The sequence below is a fragment of the Simochromis diagramma genome, unplaced genomic scaffold, assembly GCF_900408965.1.
Source record: "Simochromis diagramma unplaced genomic scaffold, fSimDia1.1 OVJJ01000344.1, whole genome shotgun sequence".
In the NCBI taxonomy this organism is placed as follows: Eukaryota; Metazoa; Chordata; class Actinopteri; order Cichliformes; family Cichlidae; genus Simochromis; species Simochromis diagramma.
Genome location: NW_024387375.1, coordinates 12,732,025 through 12,754,000, shown reverse-complemented (window position 1 = coordinate 12,754,000; position 21,976 = coordinate 12,732,025). Strand labels below are relative to the sequence as shown.

The window sequence follows — 21,976 nt, the reverse complement described above, 5'->3', positions numbered from 1 at the left end:
CTTCAAGGACCTGCAGTTCAAAAAAGTGCCCCTCCGACAGCCAAACCCATCTGTTCTCTGATTGGATTGTTTAATTTGTGATTGACATGACATTGACCAATCAGCTTAAAGGAAGAAAAATAGGGTCAAAATTCGTACTTGTAACTTGCAGGGGTTTTTTTGGGCTAAGTCCACGCACAAATCTTTTTTACACATACAAATCTTTTTTACGCATGCACAAATCTTTTTTACACATACAAATCTTTTTTACACATACAAATCTTTTTTACGCACGCACAAATCTTTTTTACACATACAAATCTTTTTTACAAGTACAAAACCGATTTACAAGTGCAAAATATTTATGACCACATTTTGAGCCCATAGTGGTGGTGTGCGTGTCTGTGTGAGTGAAAGACAGAGAGGGAGAGTGAGCGACAGAATTTCTGTTATAACCTTCATTTTATGTACGCACAGTGTGAGCACTCAGGTCGCATCAGAGCATCGGGCCGTATAGTGTGAGACCCTGCATCGTGACCTACCAACTTCTAACCCCTGCGAGTCAATCGTACAGTTTGAGCAGGAGCTGAATCGCGCGACTGAAAAAATCGCACAGTGTCTGCCCAGCATAACTGAGGTCTATAGTCTGAGATGTAGCGCTTGTTTTTTTGCAGTTTCTCTGAGCATTGCATGGGCTGACCTCTGGGTGAACTTCTTGAGACATCACCTGTTAACTGTCTTGAATGTTTTCCACTTTTGAAGAATCTCTCACTGTAGAATGACGGACTTCATAATGTTTGGAAATGACCGTATACCCATTGGCACACTGATGGGCAGCAAAATTACCTTTCCTAAATCTTTCCTCACAATCATGTTAACACACACCCGAATGCTCCAGACTAGCAAACAGCCAAAATGTCTGCTATTATAAAGGTGCTTACACTTGTTCGTGATCAATTAATGAAGTGCATTCATAGCAACACTTGGCCACTACTTAACTTTTCCATTCCTATGGAAGCTAAAAGGGATAATTACTTTTTCACAGGATTGTATATCTATATATGTATTTAAAGTTGAGATACCAAAATTATGATATGTCTATAAGATAATCATGATGTGTAAATGTGATATAGTGACAGTCATGTTTTAAGCACAAATGCTCCTAGTGTCCTACAGTCTTGCATCTCCATTTGCATTAAAACCTCAAAGTTATAAGATTTATTACAATGTAGTATGTTTATTAGCTAGCCATAGCTGGTACTAGTAGAACTATTTTTTTTTAATGAAGCTGATTTCTGGAGTTATTTGAAGGGCTAAATTTACACTTGCCAAAACAAATTGATTTTCTAAGCTGACATCACATTACTGCAGTTTGAACCATCCTAAAAATAAAGAGCACACAGCTGATGTGGTGACCAGGAGAGCTGACAAGAATAGTATCACCACACGTGGATGTGTGCAAAGGTCATGACCCCGCTCCAGCACACACTGTGTGATCCACTGAATAAGCACAAAGTTGCTTCTCTTGGGCTGCTGGTGTCAGTCACTGTGGTGTTACTGCAGAGTTTTACCACCAGAGTGCATCACAGAGCCATTAATTAGGCCAGTTATATTAAACTGAGTCCACCAGCATGCAGCTTACGTGCACATCAGTCTGTCAATGCTTTCATTTTCTGTTTTTTTTCCCCCTTTTTTTGAATTGTTGAATTATAAAACATGAGAACACTTTTTAGAAAAGCAAGCATGTGAAGATTACAGCTGCTGACAGGCAGGTAGAAGAATAGCACAAAGTTTATTCAAAAATAAAACATACACATTGCACACTGTTAAAATATCTCAGGACTCCAAATGAACTACTTAAAAAAGACTGATGACAAAAACACAATGGCACGATGTGTGAAATGTTCTAAAACAGTGATGTACAGACGAACTGGTGCCAAACTCGGTGCGACTATCACTACAACATACGGATATTTTCGACCCATTTAACCAAAGGCAAATTTAATCATAAAGGCAATGGTTATACTGAAAGTATGAGATCCAAGTTCTTATTTTCCACATATTTTGTTTTTGCGTTCTTTTTTTTGAGGTCAGCAGTGATGATATATTAGTCCTTTGGCCGTAAGTGAGATTACTGAACAAACAGACCAGCTCAGCTTACCAGCAGGAAATTGCTGCGTAATTACATGCTTACAACATGCCAAACATGAGTGGCTTTAAAAACATGTGGCATGTGATCACTGCTCTCTGTGTGTCTGACATCAGGACTACACATAAAACAGATTTCATCAATTTTGGTGGAGAGCTGGAGCACTGGCAAAGGAAGAGCCCATGACCTTTTTGTGCGGATCCAGGCCACTTACTTTAAAATTGCAAAATAGTGCACTGGCGTTGGTCTTATCAGAGAGTATGCTCTCCAAGTGCCCTTTGTAGATACACATGTGAAACCTCATTAATATCAAAACCTCATTATCTGAATTTGAGTTTAAAAAAAGAAAAAAGACAAAAAATAAAACAAAATATACAGCATTTGTGTTTGTCTCCATTTAAATAAATACATGCACCAACACCAAAACACAGCATACCAAGGGCTTGGACCAAGAGGAGATTGTATAAAGCAAAACAAATATTTTCAATAACACTCTGGCGCTGTTTCAGGGATTTATTTTTCAAATTTTCAAGCCCTTGATATGCTTCACTTTCATTTATTGCACCACAAGATAATATTGCATAGGATGTAAGCTGTTACCAGCTCCTCGTTGCCCAGCCATGACACTGTGTGTGTAAAAAAATGATCAATAAAGCTCTGATGCAGACAAATTTAGTTGTGAGAGCCAATTTGTTTCGGTTGAATGGTCAGAAGTTCATAAATGCAACTTAAAGAACTCATTTCATTTATGCCAGCAGGCATTTGTATTTTCACAGGCCTCGATGTGCCACTGGGATCCTGGTAGACCCACTGTGGTATAAAGATTAAAAAAAAACTGTTGTGCTTGTTGCCTCCCAGAAGGTGCCTCTTCTGAGAGATGAAAAATCGATGACCTTGTCAGACTCTATCTAGCAGTCCTGATTATCGCTGCAAGTGGAAGTTCTTCCAGCCTTGGACAGGAAGAGCTTTCCGCTGGGACAGACGCAGACCTCGTAGAGAATCTGAGCATTTCCAGAAACCCCGTCCTTGCTCTTGGGCAGGCGCGGCATGCGCACCGTCTCAGCATCCAGCACCAGCTGTACAGCAGACAGCACAGAGAGCAAGGACGATTAAAGGAGAACAACAAAGATCCAGCGAAAGAGCAAGGAAATATCACTCTGTTTCAGTCCTTTTACGTCATGCACGCACAATAAGACACAGTGTGCAGCGAGCTAAAGAATGATCTATTTAATACCTAACCAGTGCATGACGACATGATGATAATTATTTAAAAAAAGAAAAAAGGTCTGGCAGTAAATCAGCTTAAAATGAGAGAATGTGAGCGTTAAAGTTAAGTGCAGATTAACATGCAGTTATCATCCTCACAGCAAGAAAAGAAAGATGAAGAAGTGATGCAGCACACAACTACTCTGTCATATAAATGTGCTGATCTACTGAGAATTAATTCAAAAAAGGTCAAATAAGTGCTCGTGATACAAATGCCTCTAACGTGCTTCAGTCAGCTCGCTGAACCACAGCTATTAGTCAGATCCGATTCAGCCACCAATTACCAAAACTCACTCTAAACACTAACATGGAAACAGCAAACCACTACCCACAACAAACCTACGGAGCACAAACAGATGTTTCCAAAGTTCAAAAGAAAGGGTTAGGGTTAGACGAGATTCTCACTGCTTTAGAAAAAGATTTTCTTTAATATGTTACACTATATCCTATTGATAAGAAAGATAAAGAGGCTTTTTAAGTGCCAGCTGTCTGTAAGGTGTTTCTACACAAAAATGTTCAGTAAATGGGAACAGCAGAGTGCCTTTCAAACTGCACTCGAGCTCCCAGGTGTGACCCGAGAGAGCGTAAAAGCGTAGCGCAGCATGTTTGCTGGAAAAACATGCTCTCTATATTCCCTCTGTGAGCTAAAGGCAAAAGCATGCCTGAAGACGGCTTTGTAGCAATCAGCAGGAAGTGAAAAGTGGATTTCGTACCAGCCCTTCTTTTGACTGCAGAATGACATCCATGTTGGAAGCAGCTTCAATGTTGCCAGCCAGAGCTTTCATAAAAACTCCTTTCGGTGCATCCATACTGAGCGAGCGAGTCGGGGACTCCAACCTAAAGAAACATCTCAACTTTAAAAACACCACCATTTTATCCATTTGCTTGTTTATTTCACCTGAGCAACACTAGTGAGACTGAACCTAAACTTTTACATCTTATAGTTTTGTATTTCTTTAGCAGATTGTTTTGAAAAATCCAATAATACACAAAGTCTGAAACACTCACCTCAGCTCTTTCAACATTTCTGATCTCAGCTGAGGCACCTCCACTGAATGCTGGAACAGCGCTCCTTCAGGACCTGCAAACAAAGATACACAAACATCAAGATCTGTTACAGCATTTAACAGAGTCCAGGAGCCTGATATGGTCACAACACACACCAAACATTTTTAATAAAACAACATGAGTAGCTTTGCTGACAGTGGCATTCATGGTATGTTGGCCAGTTCACCCCTTTGTCCCAGACTGAAGTATTTTAACACTGCACTCACCTGCCACTTCATTAAGCACCCCTGTTCAACTGCTTGTTAATGCAAACATCTAATCAGCCAATCACATGGCAGCAACTCAGCATATTTAGTCATGCAGGCATGCTCGAGATGACCTGCTGAAGTTCAAACTGAGCAACAGAATGGGGAAAAAAGGTGATTTGAATTATTTTGAATGTAGACTGACTGTAGCTGTCAGACGGGTTGCTCTGGGAATTTCACAAACTGCTGATCTACTGGGATTTTCCCACACAAGCATCACTAGTGTTTACAGACAAAGGTCTGATAAATATCCGGTGAGCAGCAGATTTCTAGCTGAAAATGCCTTTTTGATGCCAGAGGTCAGAGGAGAATGACTGCTCCGAGCTGATAGGAAGGCAACAGTAACTCATTACTCATTACAACCAAGGTATGTAGGAAACTAACTTTCCTGACTCCTGTCAGCTAAGAACGGGAAAATGAGGTCTAAATTCACACCAAAATGGGACAACAGAAGGTCTGATGAGTCTCAAATTCTGCTCCAATATTCAGATTATGGGGTGAGAATTTCAATTAAATTGAATTTACTTCAATTCAATTTTATTTTTATAGTCCCGAATCACCAGAACAGTTGCCTCAAGGCGCTTTCTATTTTTAGAAACAATACAATACAATAACACAGAGAAAACAGACAAAAAAAACCAAAATCATATGACCCCTCATGAGCGAGTGCTTTGGTAACAGTGAGAAGGAAAAACTCCCTTTTAACAGGAAGGAACCTCCAGCAGAGCCAGGCTCAGGGAGGGGCAGCCATCTCTTGCGACCAGTTGGAGGTGAGAGAAGGAAGATGGGACAAAAGACATGCTGTGAAAGCATAGTTCCAGCCTGCCTTGGTTCAGCCTGCTGGTGGTGAGCAATATTTTCTTGGCACACTTTGGACTCCTTAGAGCAACTGAGCATTATTTAAACACCACAGCCTACCTGAATATTGCAGCTGATCACGTCCATCCCTTTATAACCGCAGTGTACCCATCCTTGGCTGCTTCCAGTAGGAAAGCGCACCATGTCACAAAACTCAAACTGGTTTCTTGAAAATGACAGTGAGTTCAAAGAACTCACATGACCTCCACGGTCATCAGATCTCAGTCCAATAGAGGACCTTTGGGTCTGCGGTGGAACGGGAGATTCTGATGACGGATGTGCAGCTGACAAATCTGCAGCAACAGTGTGATGCCGTCATGTCACTGTCGACCAAAATCTCTGAGGTGTCCTTTGAAGAATTAAGCTAGCTCTGAAGGTGTACCTAATAAAGTGCCAGGTGAGTGTCACTAAAGTTTTGTAGACGCCACCTGTGCTCAGAGGATGAGGGGCTGCTGACTGTAATCCTCTAATATTTATCTCAAAGCACTGCAGTGCAGTATATATTGTGGATTGCGTCGTTGTGTAAACATTGTTGTTTTTTTTTAAATAGAGGCGGGCTGTCTGCCTACTTCGACTTCAGAAAAATTCAGGCAATGCTGGAGCAGAGAAGTAAAACTGGATCCAAATGCTGCAACACTTGGAGCCAACTGTGAAGGATGTAAACACTCCACAAACACAGAGAGTACAGAAGCTTTGTTTAGAGGATTCCTGGAAAAACAGCTCCCACTGCCTGCTGCTCTCTGCGGATCAAACTGACCCCGGGCGATACGAAGCTATCGGCTGACACTCTGTTCAACATTAATCAGTCAGCACAGCGTGTGGCCAGCAGCACACGTAACCATTAACGCAACACACCGGAGACTAAGATTCAGAATAAAAGCGCAGAAATATCCCGTCAACCCTTTGTTCAGTAATATGATAAACTGTACAGTATTGTGCTCTGGTATCTCATTTTTCTGTTCTCTCTGTGCACTTCAAAGATAACCACGCACTCTATGACACGAATGACTGTGAAAATGACTGGGCTGTCTCTGCCCTTGGGTGCTGGATTGTTGAGCTGATATTTGCCATCAAACCAAATTGGTCCTGTTGAGTCTACATCTGTTGTCAGTGTTATTATTTTTTCTTTTTTTTCCCCCAAACCCTTCCACCAACAGGTGTGTGCTACGTCCAAGGAAACACAGCACGTCACGGCCATTGGTGTACCTGTGACTCGTAGTTTGTCTGGCCCAATCTCAGCCTTGTCGCCATCTGCAGTGAACAGCATGTTGTCGTTGTGCGAGTTAATGAGCAGATTTCGAGTGTGTCCCTGAGCCTCTTTTGGACCTGGAACAACAACAACAACAACAACACCTGAAGGGGTTTGGCAATAAGACATGAGTAACGTGCAACCATGAAAATCTATCATCATTCTCTTCCTGTGATTCAGTTCGATGTGCTCAGAGACACATTCCCAATTTAGATCAGCATAGAGGTGGAAAGGGGAAAGACAGCGGCCACCTGCTGATGAGAAACGCACTGATTAAAAATGCGTAACCATATTACTGCTTTGGTCTGACACGTAACTCATCTGAGGTTACTTCCTTTTGCCCTTCACTCCATCAGCCCTGAGAGAAGCTGATCTAAAACATGTAGATCACTCAGTGAGATATTTAACCTCTGTCAGGGCTCACAACTGTGAACAGACACGCAGTGTTCCCTAACAAGCATTTCAGTTTTATTCACAGAGGCCCAAGAGTATGCAGGCTATGCATTTTATGGCTTAATGATCAAGGACACATAACGGCACTGTGGAACACAACAATTTGCTGGCCTTTTAATTATGACAAAATCCCCCAACGTGGCAGTCGGTGAGCCATAAAGAGACGCACAAATATGATCCTCCACCGGCCTCAGGCCCTCGCGTGTAATACAGAACGATCCAGAAGCAATGGATGGAGAAAAGGAATGCTGAATTTAATGGATTTTAAATGGAAATCTAAGAGATTATGAATTGAAATATGGCCTCTTGTCTCTGCTAATGCTGGATGAGAAATCCCTGCAGTGCACCAGTGTCTTTACTGTCACTCTCAGTGTCACTCATCAGTGGGATGTGATGTGTATGTGCCGCATGTTTCTGTGTGTCCTCTCACCCACAGATATCCTCTCTATAACGTCACCATTTTCATTGCGGGCGTTGAGGGAAACATTTTCCGATGAGTGTAATAGAAGTGAAGAGTCCTGTGGAGATGAAGAAATATTGTCTTATTAACAGCCTGTGGAAATAACATCAATCTGCAACAGTAAAATGATAAAAATTAGAATATTTGCATGTATGAACTTGGACAAAGAGGTTTTATGTGAGGTTGTTAGTCACTGTTGTAGCACTCGTTCACTGGTCAGACCCTTTAGTCCACACTAACTAATGGTTTGTAAAAGCATTCATGATTCCCTGAGGATAACTCCTACTGACTTTCATTGCCTGACTCTAATGCTACCATGAGGTTGATAATGTGAGGTTTATTAGGCTATCAAGACAGCTCTGCAAAACTGGCATCCATAAAAAAAACAGGACGTTTATTTGAATAGTGCCCATTAAAATCAGCATTACAAAACTGCTTTACAAAAACATAATACACACAAAAAAATACAAAAAAGTCAAAGTTATCAGAAGATTTAAAACCAAAGTATTACACTCTAGAGATAAGCTAGTGCATTGTCGAGAGTGAAATACAATACAAATTAAAAAAGTAAACATTATAAGAATATTTTATTTAAAAAAATAAATAAAATGAGTAAAGCTTAACACTTGCGAAATAAAAGTCAGACTTGCTCAGGCAGGTTTTTCCACAGCAGAGGAGCCCAAACAGCAAATGCTCAGTTGCCTTCAGTTTTTAAGCATGAGGTGGGAACAGTTGGCAGGTTCCTGCCTCAGGATCTCAGGCTGCTCACTGGTCTATTCCAGCATCGCTTCTGGAGCCAGGTCATGAAGGGCACTCACTCCTGACACCCTCTGTCCTAACGTGGGGACATTACGTTTTGGCTTTTCTGCACTTTGTATTTCACTTCGGTCAATAAAGCATTTTAACTTTGTGGTGGTGACTTTATTTCACTATGCTGTAAAATAAACACTATGAGGATCATGAGGGCATGCTATGAGGTTTATCTGTCAGAGGTCCAAAGTAACGTGATATTTAGAATCCTCATATATCATTCCTTATATGCCTATATGTTCTCAATACAAAGGATGACAATAAGAAACTCAGTTTTAAATAGCCCTAAACAGCATTATTATTGCTTTGACCTTCAGATCAATCTATTAACAATCAAGGAGAGGTCGGAGGTCAAATCTGACATTTGAAATCTGTATATTGCAATCATATTATATTAGATTATTTTCTATGTGTTGGCAATACACACAACACTTGTGAGAATCAGTTTCTAAGATATGGCTAGGCTTTTTGTCAATTTTCTACCAATAAATCATAAAGTTCACCTTGATGACCTTAGGGGATGTAAGCGAAATTTGAATGGATTGTTGGCATGACCCCACGCTACACCCCTACACAGTTTTTATCAGAATTCATTCAAAACTTTGAGCTATAGTGTTTACAGACAGAAAGAATGACATGCAGGCACAGAAACACTGTCAAAAACATAACCTCCGTGGCAAAGTTAATAACAGTAAGAATAATAGAGAGTATGTGGCTAAAACTCAATATCAGTTGTATTCTAGCACTCCTCAAATGCAGACAGGAGGGCTGGATTAGCTTGCTGATATATTTCTCAAAAATTAGGTTTGCATCAATAGCAAACACAGAATCAGCCTATTTAATTTTGGAAGGACAAAGAACTGGATAACAGGATTTTTTTAAATGTTTAAATGTATTAGACTTTTATTTTATTTAAATTGTTCATTTTAGAAGATTTTCAGATATTCATTTTGGTTAGATGGTCTTAACTGCCTTAGAGAAAGGGTGAGAAGTGCGGCCATCCGGGAGGGGCTCAGAGTAGAGCCGCTGCTCCTCCACATTGAAAGGAGCCAGCTGAGGTGGTTCGGGCATCTGACAAGGATGCCTCCTGGGCGCCTCCTGGGGTTGGTGTTCCGGGCATGTCCCACCGGGAGGAGGCCCCGGGGCAGACCCAGGACACGCTGGAGAGATTATATCTCTCGGCTGGCCTGGGAACGCCTTGGTGTTCCCCCGGATAAGCTGGAGGAGGTGGCTGGGGAGAGGGAAGTCTGGGCTTCTCTGCTTAGGCTGCTGCCCCCGCGACCCGGCCCCGGATAAAGCGGATGAAGATGGATGGATGGATGGTCTTAACTGGGAGATAACACTGAATGTTGCTGAAAGAGCAGTATGATAACATGTTTCTGTACAATGTGGCCAAAAGGCAGGACATACTGAAAAAGGATAGGTCCTAGTATAGAACCCTGTGGGACTCCACATGTGGTCAGAGGAGGTGGTCACCAACAGAAACTGTGTTACATGGCTGCCCCACCAGCGTTGGAGCTTTTCATAACACATTCCCATAAGCTTCTGCACATGATTCTATTCCTGTGAGCAAGCTAGCATGCTAACAACAGCATTTAGCCCAAAGCACCATAAAGTAGCTAGCATGGCGGTAAACTCAAGAAACTTGGTGTCATTTTCTGATTAACAGCTTTTTATTGTATCTTAGCTACGTATTGAGATCATAGCAAATATTAATACTGCCATTTATTTTGTTTTTTAGTTGATCAAGATGTTTCCTCGCAATCATTTATCTGCTAACACATTAGCATTTACGGCTTTCGACTTGGATTATTCTACAAACACTTTACTGATATATTATTGAAAATTATTATTATGATCAGGCAGCCATTAGGAGGCACTGAGCATCCTGATGGGGGAGGATATTCACCAGCCAGGCTGAAGCATTACTGACCAGAAAAAGTGCCATAGACCACTGTTTATTAAGGCTGACAAAGAATGCATTATTATCAGGCTATTTATTATTTTACCTAAATATTTGTACAGGATGTGACAGCAAGTAATTAGGTCTGTATAAGAGACATGGCAAACACACACACACTGTCATAAAATGTTTAAATGAAGAAGCTTAGCAATAAATCTCTTCTGCTCCTTTGTAGCTGAGGGGAAGACATGCTTCTAAAAATGGTCTAGGAAAGCAAGTTTTCATGTAGAGGGCAGCAGGATGTCTCTCTAAGCACTGAATCATTTTAGAAACCCATAGAACACATTAGAAAATGTGTCCATCCATAAATGAGGAATACATTGCCTTTTTAATGAGGCCCATGAAGCAAGAAAAAAAATATTGCTGCTATGAGCAAGAAAAGCCATAACATGTAAACAACTGCAGCAAAGTGTTCCCATCTGCTGCTAGCAGGCGGGCCATAAACTACTTTCCACCACAAATATCCCTGAGGTTAATGGAGAGCTCAGCACACTACCACGTGCACTGTGTGCTACTGCCAAATCCAGTTTGTTCTGACACATCTCCTAAAAAAAGTACTGTCAGAAATATGCAGCTCTCTCACTACAGCTGGATAAAAACTGCCTGAGTGTCTGCGAGGAATTAGATTTAGATGATAAGATGACGTGCAGTCTCCAAAGATCCAACACACACTCAAGTTTAAGTTTAGTAAACAGTGAGAAATAATGGCCAGGCTGTCAGGCTACTTAACTGAGCAAACACAGGTTTGAAAATGAATGGGGTAGAAGACGAGAAAGGGAGACAAGGAGAGGGTACAGGGGGAGAGAGGAGGCTTATCTCAGAAGAATGTGGCGAAGAAGAGCAGGAAAGTTTGCATTTCTGATTGGCTTACTTCTCTGCTGTGGATCTCCTGAGCATAGAGAGGAAAGAGGAACTCAGACTCGCCGTCCTCCAGCTTAACCCCATCTCCATGTACTTGTAGTAGTCCCATCCCTTCCTGTGATCAAAATAAAATCAAGAGGTTACATATTTAGACAAAGGCATGCCAAGAAGGCGAGGAATGTGCTTTGGCTTTCCAGCTAACAGCGTTCCCTCTATCACTTAGGTATTTGTCTAAGGTCTACACCATAGTGTGTACATGTGCATGCAAGAGTGTGTGTTGGCTTGCAGCTTTGTTCATAAATCCACAGTTGCCATCTGGAGTTGAGACAGAAAGCTGACAAGTCTCCATGAAATAACAAACACATTTACTCTCCTGTTTAGACAGCCAAGTAGGACTTAATGATGGATATTGCTGCCTGACATTACAATAATAAGCAGGTAATAGTCAAATGATGGGCTGATCAACAAAAGCTACATACTAAACATTTAAACATACCATTTGAAAGGAGAAAGGAAAAACAATCCCAACTGAAAACATGGTGTCCAAATGTGAGCTGTGCATACCGTGTTGAACCACATCACCCTGAGGATCCAGATGGTGAGGGCAAAGTTGACCACCAGGATGACAATGAGCAGCAGCACAAAGAGGTAGAGACAGCGCTTCCTCCAGCCATAGATGCCAATCTTGTAGAGTTCGTCGGGCACCGACCTGGGCGTGCTACTGCCCTCGGTGGTGGTGACATACTGTTCCCGCACCATCTGTCGCCTGGCCGCCACAGATGAAGACAGGTACACAGGCAATGGAGTAAAATCAAAGATATTAGTAAAGATATCGAAGATCAATTTGAAATAAATTTGGCAGAGCAGAGAGAATTATTAAAACAACCTGTGAACATAATGTTGATAATATCTAGTGAACCTCTTAAGAAAGCAAACAGTGTCCTGTAAAGTTCTGTATTTGGTCTTCACCAGCACCCAAAGCACTTATCACAGTCTTTACCTGCTAAATATGTTGTTATCACTCTGTGTCTATCTTGCCTTTGGAGCTGGGTAGTTGGTAAAGAGTAAGTTTGAGGGCTTTCTTGGAATAAAAATCCTCCTTTGTGGATCACAAACGATGCTATAGGTATGATATAGGTAATATTTGCTTAAAGTAGTAAAGTTTGCTCAAATCCCAAAACTTGCTTTAAATCTTTGACTAAGGGGAACTGTGAAAATTCATTAAAATTCTCTGTGTCTCTGTTTTGCTCTTAATTAAAATAAAGTTAATATAAAAATATTGATTGCAGAAGTGAGCGAACATTGCTCAAAGCATTCTGACAACAGGAGCACCAAGAAAAGCAGCACAAAACAGCTCCCCTCCCCCCACAAAGAAGAAGAAAAAATAAAAACACTATATTAAGTTTCGTACACTCAGAGCCTTTTGCTTTCTTCATCACTTCATGCATTTACAAGTGAAATGGTGCTGTCAGGAGCCTTCATCAGAATCACTTTACAAAAGTCTCTAAGCAAATCAAGTGACTAAGAAGCGTCTCGGTGTGCAACTAATTGGTTTTTGCTGTTAATTTAAAGCAGTTTCAAGTCTGCAGCTATAGTAATTAATAACATCCATCCATCCATTTTGTCAACCACTAATCCAACTGGAGGTCCAGAGGGACAGGTCGGGAGCCGAAGCCTATCCCAGCTCACACAGAGTGAGAGGCGGGGTTCAGACTCTACTCGTCGTTAGGCTGATGTATAACACATCTATATGTATTTGCTGCACCCACTTTCTATTATTTCAAGGAAATGACCAAACATTTATTTTCTTTTGCACTCTTAAAATATAAGATGTTTGTCTTTAATATGTATTTTTCCTTTTTTGCTTTCCTATTAGAGAAGGACCTTTTTCTCACCATCTGGACCAGGGGTCTCCAACTCCAGGCCTCGAGGGCCGGTGTCCTGCAGGTTTTAGATCTCACCCTGGGTCTACACACCTGAATCAAATGATTAGTTCATTACCAGGCCTCTGGAGAACTGCAAGACATGTTGAGGCGGTAATTTAGCCATTTGAATCAGCTGTGTTGGATGAAGGACACATCTAAAAACTGCAGGACGCTGGCCCTAGAGGCCTGGAGTTGGGGACCCCTGATCTACACTAATACGAAAAAGAAAGTTAGAGTTCTTTTGTGTTAAGTTCTTAAGAGTAATATTAGTTTTGAATTCTAGTTTTTGTTTATTTGTTAGGATTTATGGTTGAAGTCCTTTTTTTTTTTATCATAGTGGTTTTAATTCTTTCACCTGTGCCTTGTTTTCCCCAGCTGTGTTACATCTTCCTAATTACCTCGTGTGTGTATTAAAGCCCATGTTGTGTCCTCACCTTATGTTTTTTGTTAAGCTTGCTGGTGCTAGCTAATAAAGCTGCACTCCACCTACCACAAAGCACACCTTGACAACATTTTCTGGTACTACAGTGTGTAGAGGACTTGGAGTTGTATTGGTAACTAACTAAGTAATTACAAATGCAATTTTTCTATCAGCTCAACAAAAATCAGCAAACACACAAATTGCTTGCGTGCATTTTGTAGCAGAGTGTGTTGCTAAAGGTCCAACTGCAGTATTTCACAGGAAGAGAAAAGAAAGAGCTAACTTCACTCAGAGATGGACAAAGATAAGAAAGACAGAACAGGAAAGGAAGAAGAGAGGTTAGATTTAAAGGTAAGGACTGCTCACTGGTATGTGATAAACTGTAAATGTAAAGCTTACATGCAAGTCTTCATGTTTTTAAATCAGGTTTTCAGTCTGGTTTTCTGTTGTTGTTGTTTTTCATATTGTGAAATGAACTGCAAAACAAACTGAGGTTGACTAACTGTGTTATTTAAAGGCTGCATGAAAATACTCTGCAGGTTACTGCAGGATAAACTGGTTAGTTTGCTGTACTGGGAAGGATTTAAAGTGTGTGTGGCTGGTGCACAGTGGCTGTGGTGTTCATGGTCAGAGTTCAGTTATATATAATTATAAGCTAAGGTGATGGTGCTTAGATTCATTCACAGAATTAAACCTTCATATCAACTTTATCCTGTTTGGAAAAAAGACAGCATAAACAGTAGACTATCAGTGTAGAGGATTGACACAAAGGACAACTCATGACCACCTGCTGACATCTTGTTGAATTCATTTGTGAACATACACAAAGAGCAGCAGGTCAGCTGATCACAGCCTATACATTAAGAAAAATCAACAGGAGCACTCAATAGAAATTACACCCTCTACAATGTGGGCAACAGAAAATAGAGCTTTATTTGGTTTTCTCTTTGAATTGGGATCTCTTATTCTTAGTTTAAAAGAGGAACTGCTGCTGCACATCAATCTGGAAAGGGTTATAAAGGCCATGTCTGAACAATATATAGTCCATCATTCTACAGTGAGAGAAAATCTTCACAACTGGAAAACATTCAAGGCAGCTGCCAATCTTCCCAGGAATGGATGTTCCAGCAAATTCAACCCAAGATCAAAAACTGCAATTTCTCAGAGAAACTTCAAGAAATCTAAAAACTATAGTTCAGACTCTACACACCTCAGCATGATAAATGTTCAAGTTCATAAAGATACAATTAAAAAGATACTGATCAAGTATGGGTTGTTTTGGGAGGGCTGCCAAGGAAATCCTCTTTTCTCCAAAAGGAATATAGCAGGATGGCTTAAGATTACAAAGTTTCATCTGACAAAACCACAAGACTTCTGCAACAATCCTTTGGACAGAGGAGATGGAAGTGAAGATTTTTGGCCATAATGCACAGCACCAGACTTGGAGAAAACCGAACACAGCATATCTGCACAAAAACCTCATCACAGCTTTCAATCATGGTGCTGGAAGGCTGGTGATGTGGGCTTGTTTTGCATCCACGGGACCTGAGCACCTTGCAGTCATTGAGGCACCCATTTACCAGAGCATGCATGCATCCATCCATCCATCCATCTTCTTCCACTTTTCCAATATGCGGAGGGGCTGGAGCCTATCATAGCTGTCGTTAAGGTGAGCGGCAGGGTACACCCTGGGCAGGTCTCTAGTCCATCTCAACTGCCCAAACCAAAGTATTTTCAAATGTGAGTCTGTCTGACAGACTCACATCTAAAGCTTTGCCCAAATTGGGTCATGCAACAGGACAATGATCCCAAGCACAGCAAAAAATTCACAGAATGACAGAAAAAAGAATCAAGGTGCTGCAATGATCCAATCAAAGGCCAAATTTCAACCTGACTGAAATGCTGTGGTGGGACTTTAAGAGAGCTGTGCATAAAGAAACCTCAATGAACTGAAGCAATGTTGCAAAGGACTGTCAATCTGCAGGGCCCACGACTCCTATACAGGAAACCTGAAGTCCAAATCCCTGATCTTACCCAGTAGGTATGAAGAGTTCAGCTTGTGGATGAAGTGACTCATCCAGGTGTCTTTGCTGCTAACTCTGATAAGAAGAAATCTGGACACAATGATGTGAGGGACTAATAAAGTCATACAGAAAACAATTACTTCAAGTTATTGGTGCTAAAGGTGATTCTACAAGCTAATGAATCAATAGGAGTGCTCAGTTTTTCACAGGGCTTCATAGACTCCTGTGAAAACTCTTTTTAACAAGGCTGCATATTATTCCCCTGAATGCTACCACACAAAAGAGTTAGAAAATGAATTCAGACACCCAAGAGAAACCCTCAAATCATTATGCTATTGTTATATACCAAAGCATGTTAAAAACATGTTTTATATGGCAATTGGTCTCTTTCTGATTACTGAATTGAAACTTTAGCTTTGCTTCTGTGTGACAAATTCTGCAGCATCCAAGTTCTCAAGGTCTATTTCAATACTTTTCCAGTTTTTATGCTTCACTACCAGCATACAATGTACATACAGCACTGTGTAACGCCTTGTCTAACAGTCTACAGTATGATTCATGAGCCCAAAGCTCACACACACACACAGAGCTACAGGATGGCTGGCTCTTTGCACCGGTGGAAAACTTGACAGAATTTCCAGCAGTTTTTTAAAAAGGCAAAGGAAAAATGGTATTTATTACAGAGCTGAGGCTGTGTTTTCTGGCTACACAGCAGCAGACTAACAGTGACAAAAACCAAGTCGATGAAAGTCAGCATATTTCAAACCACAGCCGGTACTATAAGTTATGACACAACGGTCGTTTTCTGTATTCAGTTCACGTGATAGCCTTCCGAACTGCAGGACTGCAGAACCTGCGAGCGAGCCCCCCAGTCAGCACATTTGGACCATCTGACACAGTGACAAGAGAGAACCTCAGGGGGAGATTTCACAGCGGTTCGAGTACAGCGGAGCCAAAGAGCGCATAGCCTGAGAGGGCTGCAGAGAGAGGAGTGGTGTTACTTTCTATTGATTAATCTGCATTAATAACCAGGGGCAGGCTGTGGAGAACGCTGCTTTCATTGAGGAGTGAGCCTGAAGAAAATGCTGTCAGTTAAGGATTATTATGAGTCAATGAAACATGCGAAAGAAGCAGTAACACAAAGAATGAAGATTTCTCTGTGCTACAAACTGCTCTTAATCTTCATCAGATCTTCAGAGCCACCACATTTCAGCTTAATGGGAAAAAAGTTATCTGAACACAGATGTATCTGGGTTTTCTCAGCTGTGCTTTCTGAACTCGACAGGGCCCAGATGAAAGAAGCCCGGTTGATTTACATACAAGACAGATGTTACATCTTACTGTCACAGCAAAAACATTTTCCATCATGTTAAAAGAGCCACTTTTCAAGCCCGAAAGCAATTCTTCCTGACGTTACCAGATGTTCAGCCGAGCACATTATCCTCCTGTAACTCCCCCAGGCCCGAAGATGATGATGATGATGCAGGCAGGGGAAGATGAGCTGAGCATACAGTGACAAACTGTACAAGCAGAGGAGTTGTGCTGCTGTAAATAATGAAGGTAAACATTGTTCCACCCTCACACCAAGGAGTGATGAATGGAAGCAAACACGCTCTCTGCAAGCGGTCTGAGCTCTCTGAGGTCCAGGAGGACGTGGATCACAGACACTGATAATGAAGCAAAACGGGTTGTTCCTTGCTGTGTGCAGTAAACACAGGGAGCACAAAAGGCTGATGGTATTTCTATGACCACAGGTCCTGTCACATGGCCTGCAAGCCTAGCTGTGATGAATAGCCTTTATTTCATAATGAAACAAAAAAACACTGCCAGCAAAAAGAAGGAAAATAAGACTTTACAAGGGAAACTTGTGTCAAATACTCATTTTTTTTCTCCTATATCACTTCATTTTTATGTATTAATCACAACTGTGAGAATAAATCATCATAATAAATTGAATGTCAGCAATGCAGCAGAGGCACAGCAACTTTTAGCGGTAGTTGGGAGTCCCTCTCTTTGAAGGGAGATCTCCAGCAAGGCTTGAAAAAATAAAAAAGGGAGCCAGAACAGCCAGACACTGTTTAATTGACTGATTCCAATATCCCCACACTATATCTATTAACAGCCTCAGATCCTCGGATCTATTGTGTGTTAACATGTAGATCGGCTCAACTCTTTTATACTTTTTGGGCAAATGAGCAGTGAGAGTGAAAGAGCTCTGGCTCTGTTCATTATCACATTAATGAATTTGATCTAGTTCGGTCTAATTACTTTAAATGAAAGCATTAAGAGACTGTCAGCAGCACGAGGAGAAAGCAGCTTTGAGGCCAGATCTTTAAAGGGCGTCTTCCAGCTTCCAGTTTCTGTGCTTACCACCACCACAGACTTCCATAGCAACCCAAATAAACAGTCCCCGAAGAGCTTCGCTGGAAGGGCCAGGAATGCTCAATTTATGGTCGGAAATTCAATCTGACTTAGAGAGAAAAATGCTTTTGTCAGGTCTTTATTTCCTAAGTGTCCTTTTGAGTGCTTCTAAATATAAATGGTCACAAATACTCTACAGTGGAAACAACTACAAAAAATTATAAAGTAGCACAGAGCTCTAATACAATCTTCTGCTCCAGGGAGGTCCATTTATCCTAGGGCATCCTCTCAATTAACCTTAAGCATATGATGCTCACTCCCTGGCTCTGTCTCTGACCTCTGAATCAGAGTTAGAGGGCCGGGTCGGACAGGCTAACTTCTACCTTTCAGTCTGCGGGGTCCGGCTGTAATTGAAAATCCAGGCTGTTCTCTGAGCCGAGGCTTGACCTGACAAAATGTCACAAGTTGCACTAACTTAGAAAAGCTCAAAAAGCTTTAAGGTGGAGGAAGGACTGCGGAGTAACACCGTTTGTGTGGAGCGAAGGGCGATTAGAAACTGACAACAGTGCTGAGGGTTTCTGCCTGGCTGTGTGTAGTAAGGAGGCTGGCGTCATGTCTCCACTTCGCTGTGATGCCTTAACTTCTATAAATAGGACACAGCATTGTGAACTAAATATAAAAAAAGCACCAGAGGAAATGCACAGAGACACAAACCACCCAGGTACATCTAATGAATATTACAAAGAGACTGGAGGATTTCTCAGAACACACAGAAAACATTAGTGAGTCGCTCTTTTGCACAGTTAGTTTAGCATTTCGGCATTGTTAGCCATGTATGGTTAAAACACATACACACTGGCTGACTGAAAGCTGACTAAAAACACTGTTTTCAAATCCAAAACTGCCTCTGTGAGGACTGAAAAGTAAACTGAGCAAAATGTGAGAAGTACAGAAGGACAAAAACTGAAAAACATGTCCAGTAGGTGAAAGGTTACCTTCATAAAACACTTTAACTTTATACAAAGAGAAGGCTGTAAAAGACACAAAAAATTGATAATAATAACCAAATGGGTAAATGTCGAATCGGGGGCAGAGTACTCACCGATCTGTGTGGAGGCACAGCAGTCCTCTTTCCTATGCAACAGTAAGCAGAGCTCGGGCTGGTACAAGCAGCTTGAGAAGCAGCAGCGCTTGAGCTCCTCACGCGTCTGTCAGCCACTCAACAGCTGCGTGCCATAAATCCAGCTCTCGAAGTGCCCTGAATAATCACCACGAGACGGCGCTCCCACTCGCCTGCATTCCCACTCCAACTCTGAGCTCTGACTCCCTCTGCCTTTTTAGCCGTACAGATATTTGAATATCATCAGAGTATGCGTGAGAGAGAGAGAGTGTGTGAGAGAGGAGTATTAACGATGAGTGGAAAGGCTCTCTCTCTCTCTTTCTCTCACACACACACAGAACCATCACATAATGAACAGAGCATTTGTTTGTCATTCAATCCACTGAGTCACTTTCACTGCCCAACCCAGGGCTTGAAGCAGCGGTGTCTAATTTGAGACTTCAGTCATGCCTCTCAGTATAAACTGAAGCTGGTCTTTCAGATACTGTAGCTCTGCTGGGTGACAGCAGGAAGGGTGGACCTTGAAGAGGGCAGTCAGTAAGTGAGAGAGGCGGACGTTCAGCAAACGCAGCAAAGCTGTGGTTCCTGATGTGGAAATTGTTTTATGGTCCTTGAATATATCAGTGAGGTTTTTTTTTTTTTTTTTTAACTTTAGCTATGTATGTAAATACAATTCAATAACTCAAGGTCATCCATTAATATGACAGCGATATAGCGAGTATCAAAAGTGCAAAATGTTTTTAAATTGAGGATAACACATTTCATTATGAAATATTTACATATAGTCTGTTTGTGTAAGTGCCAACATTTGATGATAGGAAGTGGCACGCTGAGTGAGAACACTGTTAAGACAACCTCGATTAAACAGGGACTGCCACTTGATGTTGCTGTTAAACTGAAACTTATCTACAGTGATAGGTTTAAAGAACCAGCCTTGGAGCTAAATGCTAATATTGTAGTCTAAAGAGGGCGGGAGAGATGTCTGTGCCCGAACAAAAACAGGAAAAAATAGATTTAAAGGCTTCTAACAGATGTAGAAACATATGAAACTAACAGCATTAGTGTGGCTCTATAGAATAGCAATTTATACATTCAGGTTCAGGTTCATTTATTTGTACCTGTAGGTAGGTTTGTTCTGCAGGCAAGTCATCCAAGCTCACATGCACACTTCAATACAGACACAACACACACATAGTACAAACTACTGAAAAAAAACAACTAATAATTGATTTGGGGAATCATTTAGCTCACATACGTAAAAAAGCTACAATTTGTTACTGAGTGATGGGTGCCAGAACAAAGGGGTTTTTAAACCTTGCTGTTCTGCACTTTGGAATCATACATTTTCATCCTGACGAAAGAAACTGAAACTCACTAAAGGCTGCAAGTCATCAAGAAAAACTGAACCAGCCAACCTCTGTAACTGTCTGTTGTACAGGGATGTCTATTTTATTTATAACCTATAACACATTTAAACAATACAAGCTGACATCTCTGACAGGTACATTTACATCCCTCCAGAAAATACAGTTTCCAAATACATGAAATGCTGAAAGAATTTAAAAACCGATGATGATTCATCTTATAAATAATGAAACACTGCCCTCCCCAATATAAGCTGCTGTTAAAGGTTAAAAGTATCAGTATCTGCAATAGTGCAATAGTGGCCCTGTATATACTCTGTATCATATCGATATGAGAATTTGCAGTATCACACAGCAATACTGTTCACCAATAAGCATGTTAGACCACTTAACAGAGTTTCTGTTCTTTACAGAAGTGTCCATGCCACAAAACCAAGGAAAAGGAAGGTGCTTTTTAAAAGGTTACACCTGTGTTCTTCTCATATTGACGTCTCAAACTTTGTTCCATAAACTGACCTACCTGCCAGTAAGCTCCCTACTTACCATGGATGAAGGTGTGAGTTGTCCCACATTAGCACGTGCTAAAAAAGCTTCCAGATGCATTGATGTGATCTGTGAACATCTTTCCTGAAGCTTCAGTCAGACCAGAATTCACCTGACAAAATGTTTCCACAGGCTGAGGCTGCAAACAGGTGTACAGGATGTAGGATGGGTAAGGTAAATATAATATGTTTGAAATTCAGGCATAAATAAGGAAGCCTCTGCATGAGTTTATCATGCCTACCCAAAGCTTAAAAGCACATTATTTCTGGCTAGGTCAGGGATTGGCAACTTTTACTATCAAACGAGCCACTTTTAAACAATTTCTGACCAGTTATTTAAACCTAGGTAATGCAGGAGGCACAGCCTGTTTAGTATAGCATGAAGAAGCTTGTTTCCGCCGCCATTTAAATAAAATCTTTCCCAAAAAACTCGGGTTATTATCTCGATGTTTCGATTTACTCGAACTCGATCTTATGGTAAGTGTTACGGTTAGGTTAAGTCTTAGCCTTACTAACTCGAAATGTTGGGAAAATAACTTTAAAAAAAAAACGACATTTCGATTTTTTACTTCGATTTTTTTTTTAGATAATAAAAATATTTTGACTTTTTTTAGTGGGGGAAACAAGCTTGAATAACGAAGAGAAATTATACATAAAATTATTATTATTACTGTTGTTGTTGTCACTATTAAACAGTGACAGTTTATTACCATCAAAGCCCAACCAACGTACAGGCTCGACGTAGCTGAGGCGAAGGGCCATATACATCTTGTCTGGGCATGCGCAAGCTAAGAAGCGGGGGCGGGACATATGACACGGTTATCCAATAGAAACAATTAATAATTATTCCTTGACTTT

General features: G+C 41.1%; 1 protein-coding gene across 4 annotated transcripts; it reads right to left on the bottom strand.

The window, feature by feature from the left end:
- Positions 1 to 1,752: 1,752 nt before the first annotated feature.
- Positions 1,753 to 21,284, bottom strand: sgcg (sarcoglycan, gamma). Of its 4 annotated transcripts, none has more exons than XM_040009437.1 (9): positions 21,120 to 21,283; positions 19,195 to 19,425; positions 11,926 to 12,131; positions 11,372 to 11,476; positions 7,698 to 7,785; positions 6,772 to 6,891; positions 4,403 to 4,475; positions 4,108 to 4,231; positions 1,753 to 3,204 (listed from the first exon to the last, which is right to left on the bottom strand). In XM_040009437.1, exons 3-9 carry the CDS (start codon positions 12,118 to 12,120, stop codon positions 3,037 to 3,039), a joined length of 873 nt encoding a protein of 290 aa, XP_039865371.1. In that variant the 5' UTR covers positions 12,121 to 12,131; positions 19,195 to 19,425; positions 21,120 to 21,283; the 3' UTR covers positions 1,753 to 3,036. The 4 variants fall into 4 exon arrangements, with proteins under 4 accessions (XP_039865371.1, XP_039865369.1, XP_039865368.1 ...); XM_040009435.1 differs by having other exon boundaries at positions 11,926 to 12,127; positions 21,120 to 21,281; XM_040009434.1 differs by lacking the exon at positions 19,195 to 19,425 and having other exon boundaries at positions 11,926 to 12,127; positions 21,120 to 21,284.
- Positions 21,285 to 21,976: the final 692 nt, after the last annotated feature.

Excerpts from the sequence above, each read along its gene's own strand:
- sgcg (XM_040009434.1), bottom strand. The coding sequence starts at position 21,148 with ATGTGGGACAACTCACACCTTCATCCATG. Across the intron at positions 11,477-11,925 it reads GGGTGATGTGGTTCAACACG|GAAGGGATGGGACTACTACA; the intron begins GTATGCACAGCT and ends TTTTGATCACAG. Across the intron at positions 3,205-4,107 it reads TGCAGTCAAAAGAAGGGCTG|CTGGTGCTGGATGCTGAGAC; the intron begins GTACGAAATCCA and ends TCTGCTGTACAG.